At 31.2% G+C, this 7,278-nt stretch overlaps 1 protein-coding gene across 1 annotated transcript; it reads right to left on the bottom strand.

Annotated features, from left to right (window-relative positions):
* Positions 1 to 290: 290 nt before the first annotated feature.
* LOC114279947 (GDSL esterase/lipase EXL3) lies at positions 291 to 6,932 on the bottom strand. Its single transcript, XM_028222232.2, has 5 exons — positions 6,386 to 6,932; positions 2,151 to 2,281; positions 1,817 to 2,050; positions 1,342 to 1,603; positions 291 to 878 (listed from the first exon to the last, which is right to left on the bottom strand). The coding sequence occupies exons 1-5, from the start codon at positions 6,684 to 6,686 to the stop codon at positions 688 to 690; spliced, it is 1,119 nt and encodes a 372-aa protein (XP_028078033.2). The 5' UTR covers positions 6,687 to 6,932; the 3' UTR covers positions 291 to 687.
* Positions 6,933 to 7,278: the final 346 nt, after the last annotated feature.

Raw genomic sequence — 7,278 nt, 5'->3', positions numbered from 1 at the left:
AGATCACAAACTCCTCTATATAAGTACAATTCGACTTAGATTTACATCTAAACACTCATATCCTTACTGAAACAAAAGAGCGAATAAGATTATGACTGAAACGAGTTTTGTCAAACGAGATTGCTAATTACAAAAACCTAACAAGGTCAATGATTGAAAAGATGAGAAAATGAGTTTTGGCATTTTTGCACTGCAACATAGCAAAAATTTGGCGATGGCATGGAAAATTTAGAAAATGGTTAACAATTTGACATGACATTGAAGTAGTCATCTTCATCGCTTACCCAATATTTATAATACTTGCAAGTGTAATACTGAGCTTTGCATTCAATGAGGGTATTATACTCAGAACAAGCACTAAAATGCATTAAAAAAAAAAAAAAATAGCACAAGAAGAAGAAGCCATGGAGCTTAACAAAACCATGTAAAAATGCAACATGTTGTTGGAGGATCCAATCCATGCCTAGCTCTCTCGCACTTGCAGTCAAAACTAGCTTGACTAAGCCCACAATAAAAAACCTTACATACCAGTACCAAAATATAAATTAAGGAATGTGCACAAACAATACATACTGAAATGATCATACACTATATATGAGTGATATTTCAATTATTTTGACAACTTGATAGTAAGTAAAGAGAGAAGATTTGATTTGAGGGAAATCACGAGAGGCGAATGGGGCAGGATCAGAAGAATTTGTTGAGACTAGACTGAAGGACCTGATTGACGAGTACTCTATAGCACCTCTCTGTGGGATGGTAGCTGTCCCAGAATACATACACGGAGTCATTTGGACATGGGTCAGTCAATTTGTTACACAGTATGCTCACCTCTAAATTCCCTGTCCCACAACACCCTTTATCCGCAACAGAAAACCCTGAAATATTTGAAAAATATAATGACATTAGTTGGAATTTGGAAACAAAAAAACATTACTAGATCAAACCAGGCATGATATATACTTTTGTTGTGTGGTTTCTTATTGGTTTGTCTTGAATTTAATTTGAATTGCACTTATAGTATTAGTTGGATCCTTATATATAATGGGTTATTGTGGGGTTTCAAGATTTCATGGTCTTCAGAGAATTTGTAAACAGGTTGTAATAAGAGAGCCAACTCATTATATTCTCCACTTTCATAGTGAGATTCGTCTACCATTCTTGGATTGTGGAAGCTTTATAGCCAAATAAATTCTTGTGTGCATTTGTGTTTATATTAACTAGAAACAAAGGCGTGGATTTCGCTTGCATATTTATCTTACCATTAGACACAAAGACAGTAGAATCCACATTAACACAAACATTTTAGAGATAAAGCAGCAGATAGTATATGGGGATTACCATATTTGTCATGATTTAGAATGATATTAAGCAGAGAATTGTAAATATCAATGTAGACAATCCTGGCTTTAGGGTCATTGAGACTATTGTTGTAGGAAGTAATAGCAGAAGAGAGCTTGGAGTTCATCAACTGAGCAGCCTGGTTGTATATCTCAGAACACACTCTCAATTCTCCCCCTGCTAGTGTTCTCTGTGACGGCAAGCATCCTATTGGTGCTGCCCCGAATAAACCAATCTTTTTCGCCCCCAGTAGATAAAGTTCCTTTATAAAAAAAAATCACAACTTTAAATTCTCAATTTTCATGCTTTTGATTATCATTAGCAATAAAGCGTGTGTGAGTATGAACAAAAATACTTAAAACTACAAATAACACATCTTATAAGTTGTAACCAAAAGATGAATGTACTTCAGGTCATGAAAATGTTTGATTACCAACATCTCTAAAAAAGAAAAGAAAATAAGAAGAGGAAATACCTTAACAAAATCTGAAGCATACTTGACGACAAGATCAGTGTAAGAATTAATATCGTACTGCAATTTTCTGATGCCAGCTGTAAAGTATGTGTTGGTAAGGTCATCGCTCCCAGCCAAAACTAAATAAAAACTGTTGCTCAATATGAAGTTTGTTCTCTCTTCTCCAACCATCCCTTTCACCTTCCCAATGTATTCTTTGAACAAATTTAGTTGATCCGACATTGATAGAACTGACTAATTTTAATTAAGAACCAAAAATAAATTAATATATGAATGATAAAACATAGAATATATACATATATATATATATATATATAATATAAAGTATATATACCGCTAGCTGGGCTGTTTGAGGGTCAAAACCAGAGGCTCCTGAACCAAAGCTTACACCAGTGAGAAGCTCACTAGGCTGCAAATGTGGATCTAGATATGCCGGTACATACTCTTTAATTCCTAATTGTTCAGCTGAAAAAAATAAAATAAAAAGGAAAATTTGAGTTATTACATTCAGATGGGGGGTGGGGGGGAATTTGAGTTATTACATACTGATAAGATGTTAGGAGGTGATAAGTTAGATTAAACAAAAGAACCGTAGTTGCTTTACAAACTCAAAACCTGATCCTCAAGCCTTCTCACTGTCTCAATGAACAACTATATGAACCAACTAGGCAACTACCCGCCTAATTTAGAAATTCATAATCATGAGTTTTTGTTTGGTATTAAATTTCTTAACCAAGAGTAAAAATTTTAAAATGTGAAAATACAATACTCTTTTCTGAGGGGAGAAAATAGAGAAAATTATTATTCAGGGTAATTTTTAAAAAAGTATTACATATTAATAAAAAAAAATTATGATATTAATTATTAATATTTATAATATCTTTTTTTGTTTTTGTAAATATTTTTTACTGACATCATGCCAGGTAATTCTCCAAAAAAACAAAAAAATCGTTTCCTTTGGGATCTAAGAAACGGATTGAGTTCCAAGGCCCAAAGTGCTGGTTTTGGGCTTCGAAGCCCAGACCATTTGGGCTTTGATGCTTTAGTTATTTTTTTGCGGTCTGAATGCTTCAAATCCCTCTAGTTCTTAAGAAGTTTTTTTTTTTTTTTTTTTCCCAATTTGTCACAATGCAGTGATACGAGATGTGACTTTTGGGATATAATCTAAAGAAGTCTTTATTTTTTTTTGAACTTTTTGATTTTTTTTTCCTCTAATGATTTTTGTTTTCAAAATTATATATATATTTTTTAATTTTCTCCAAACAATTTTTTTTGTTGTAAAATTTCAAAAATAATAATAATTTATAGAGTATTGATATTCAAGAAAAAAAATTCGACACACTTTTCAAGTTCAATGATATATCAATCAATTAAGATATCTAAGGTTATTTTCTTTTATATTTTTTCTAATTATCAACCAATTATATCATTATACGTCATTAGATCTAGACTATGCGTCTAAAAAATAAATTTGTATATCATTTTTTCAATTTAAAATGCCAAAATAAGCTCAAAAAATTTCCTATTTGGACATTTTTTTTGACTTTCTAATTTTTCTAGTCATCTCATCAAGTAAAATTTAAGAATCTAATTTTTTATTTTTTAATTTAAAAAAAAAATTACAAAAGACGAGAACAAGCAAACATAAAACTCACCACCAAACAGAGGTAAAAATAAAAAAAAATAAAAATAGACATTATAATAATCAAATACAAATAAAAAATTATATAAAATGATATGAGTGACCTTTTATTTTAAACAAAATATACACGAAGCTTACTTTTATTTATAAAATTGATATTACCACGTAATTCTTTGTTATGATATGTATATATTTCCTGTATGATTTTTTATTTTTTTTTATTTTTTTATTATCCAAAATATTGTTTAAGCGAAATTAAATAATATCATTAATAACTAATGAGGTTAGTCTAATTGGCCAGAACTCCTGTACCTCACTAGGAGATCAGTGGTTCGAATTTTCTTACCTATGTGTAGGTCTTATTCCCCATGTATTAATTGGGACTTTCTTTGTAAAAATTGTGTATTGTATTTTATCTTCATTATTATGATTAGATTTTATTATAATATCTTATATAAATCAAATCTTTAAATAATAATAATAATATCATTAATAAATTATTGAGATTTTTTTGCCATAGCTCCTCCTAGAACCCATTTTTCTTGGAAATGACAAATTCTAATTTTTTGGCTCATAAATATTTCCAAAATAAATAAATCTTGTAAGACGGGAAAAAAAATTTCAATTTGTATTTTCTGTGACAAATTTGCTATCTTTCTTCTCTTTATCTCCCTTAGTCTGTCTCAACTTGCTCTTTCACTCTCTCAGCTCTTCTCTCTATCTTTTTCTAAGACCACCACCACCACCACCACCACCACCACTTTCTACCATCACTACCACCACTATTTCCACTCTATCTATTGTCTCTACTGCCACCGTCTCAACCACTGGCGCCGTTTGTCACCACCGTCACTACCGCCACCACCACCATCATCTCAACTACCTACGCCATTCAATGCCACTATACCACCAACAACCACCATCGTCATCCTTCGCCTCCAAGACCTCAGATCTGATATTAACAACCTCAAATCTGAGATCTATTATCTCAGATCTATATTCTTTCTGTCTCTTTCTCTTTGTTTCCTCATGATATTCTATTTTTCAAATAGTAAAATTTTACTCTATTTGAACCAGATCTGAATATGTGCTCTCTCTTTTTCTCTCTATATGTATATATATGTTTTTATTTTAGTGTATTTTTTTTTTGTCATTATCAGTTTGAATATTAATTTTGAGATTTCAAACAAAAATGTTATTTTAGTATGTTCAATAGTGAAATAGTAAAATTTTACTAATAACGTTATTAATTCAATGTTCTAACAGATTTCTCATTTAATAGTTATATGAATAATGGTAATAATTATAATAAGTGTGGTGGTTAGTGATAACAATGGCAAAAATTCACTATTTATATGTTTAAAGTAAACAGCAAAATTTTACTGTCATCGAAAAATCTTGCCAGCAATCTTTCGCTGGTAATCGAAAAATTGTTGCCGGCCAATATGATCAACAGTGGTCGACGGTATTCGGTGATGGTAGGCAATGGTCGATGGTGATGGTGGTAGTGGCTGTGATAATGTAAAAAAGTAATAGAAGTTGATAGTATTGTTGTCATATTTTTTAAATATTTTGAATTTCGTCCTTAATAAATTAATGGCATGTTTGATTGGAAGGATTAAAGCATGGGATTAGGATTATTAATCCGTGGGCCCAATCATCCTATGTTTGTTTTGACATTTTAGTTTAGGACTATTAATCCAATGGATAATTAATCCAACAAATTTGTAGGATTATTAGTAATGGGGTAGGGGTGGGATAGTTAATACCACACTAATTTGATAGGATTATTAATACCTCACTATTAGTATTGTGAATCAAACATGACCTAAATGTTTTAGCTTGATCATTTGGCAATAAAGTTCAAAATTAAGAGACTTGTTACCAAAGACTCCTAAATTATTCAAAATTGCCGTTATTATCTTCCACAATCTCAACATAATGCCCTCATCCAAACGATTATAAATTACATTGAATCACGTCATCAATTAGTCTCGGAGTATGGACCTTTGATATTTCATGGTACTATGATTGATGAAGAAGATAAGTAAATGAGATATTATATTAGATGATTGAAAAATATAAAAGACATGATCAATAATAATTGATTAAAAAATATAGACACATGCTACGTCAGAATTATTCTAAAATTTTCCCTCACAATAGAAGTGTACACATGTGGGGCTACTACTAGAATTGCCCTATACATTTAAAACAACATTCTGTCAAACTAGGTCCCATGGTGTGACCTAAATTAAGCTTTCAAGTCCGTCCAAAAAAAATATTTACATATATAATTTATTAGTTAATAAAAATAAATATATTTATTTCACAATTTAAATTCAAATAATATCAGTAGTTTATTGATTTAGGTATTTTCTTATAAGTTCAAGGTTAACAGCTCAAATCTTCAAATCAATTTCCTTGTTTAAAAAAAGGAAAAAAGACAGAGAGAAAAGGACTTCCTTTAATATTAACTTCTAAAACAAGGATAATGCTTTATAAACATAATTACTATCGTACACTCTCAATTGAAGATAAAAAATAAAAATAACAAATTGAAAAAGTTTGACAGAGATTAATTATTGTTTTCTAATGGGTTTTCTTTAGTTGTTTTTTCTTTCTCATTCTTGGGGGGGGGGGGGGGGGGGGGGGGGGGGAAGTTTCAAAATTATTTTCACTAAAATAATGAAGACATCTAAGAATGAAGCCATTCATGATTAGCAAATTAAGGATATCCAAAGGAGAAAAAAGTCTAGGAACATGTAAATCACTCACGTAATCAAATACAATATTTTAACATAACGTGAGTCCAATCTATACATCTCGTTCTGTAATTAATTTTTGTACAAATAGAACAACTGTAACCAAACTGAGGAGATAGACCGAGCCATCAGGAACAGAGAGAGAATGAGAGAGGGAAATACCTATGAGATCTGCAGGGGTTTTGCCATTGCCAAACCTGCCAGTAGGTCCACCCACAAAATCCTTCCCATAAGGTGGGAAATTGCACTTAGCTATTGTTTCGATAACGTTGTTGTTTCCTTGATCCACTATTGAATCCCCAAACGCTATCACCGCTGGAACTGTCACATTCTTAGGCAGATTCACCACTGCTTCACTGCTTCTGCAAATCATTACCAAAACACACAACACAAAAGCATTTGCAAAAGAAGAAGCGAGCAAAGAATATTGAGAAAAGACTCGTTCCATAACGGAAAACAGCATTGTGTATATATTTTGAGCTTGAATGAATGAAGGAATGAACTTAACAAGTTAATATTTGTAAAATGCACTCATGCATGTATTGTATAGTTTTCCTTTCAGTTTATATAGATGAGATATATCTAGCTTTTTTTCTCATTTAATTTAGACAGCAGTGATGAATGGTGCAGTGTCGCTGTTACTTGGTAAAGTTAAGGTATTAACTAAATTTTATGAATTTCCATACCCAAATGTGCCCAAAGATGCGGTAGTCCCTAATCCTACCAAGCAACCGAGCTATAAACCCAAGCGGCCTTGAAAGGACACGTAAACAAATACCGTACATAAAACAGATTTTGTTTTAAGATTCTCCTATTCAAAATTAAAATTAAATAAAAAATATTAGAGATCTTAAAAATTTTATCAAATCTTTTACAAAATATCTTACATGAGCGTGGACTCACACTATATGAGTTTCATGGATTCCACTCCCATGTAAGACATTTGATAAAATTTGTAAGATTTTTCTTGCATTTTTCAAATTAAATTAGGGACACAACAATAAATCTCACTTATATTTATTATTGCAGGTGTAATAAATTTGTTTAGGTGTAAT

The sequence above is a fragment of the Camellia sinensis genome, chromosome 3 (genome assembly GCF_055761805.1).
Source record: "Camellia sinensis isolate YWXY chromosome 3, ASM5576180v1, whole genome shotgun sequence".
Classification (NCBI taxonomy): domain Eukaryota; kingdom Viridiplantae; phylum Streptophyta; class Magnoliopsida; order Ericales; family Theaceae; genus Camellia; species Camellia sinensis.
This window is presented reverse-complemented; position numbering and strand designations above follow the sequence as displayed.

Coding starts and splice junctions, on each gene's coding strand:
- LOC114279947 (XM_028222232.2), bottom strand. CDS start 6,686: ATGCTGTTTTCCGTTATGGAACGAGTCTTTTCTCAATATTCTTTGCTC. Junction 2,282..6,385: donor AACCCCTGCAGATCTCATAG/GTATTTCCCTCT, acceptor TATTTTTTTCAG/CTGAACAATTAGGAATTAAA. Junction 879..1,341: donor TCTAAATCATGACAAATATG/GTAATCCCCATA, acceptor CAAATATTTCAG/GGTTTTCTGTTGCGGATAAA.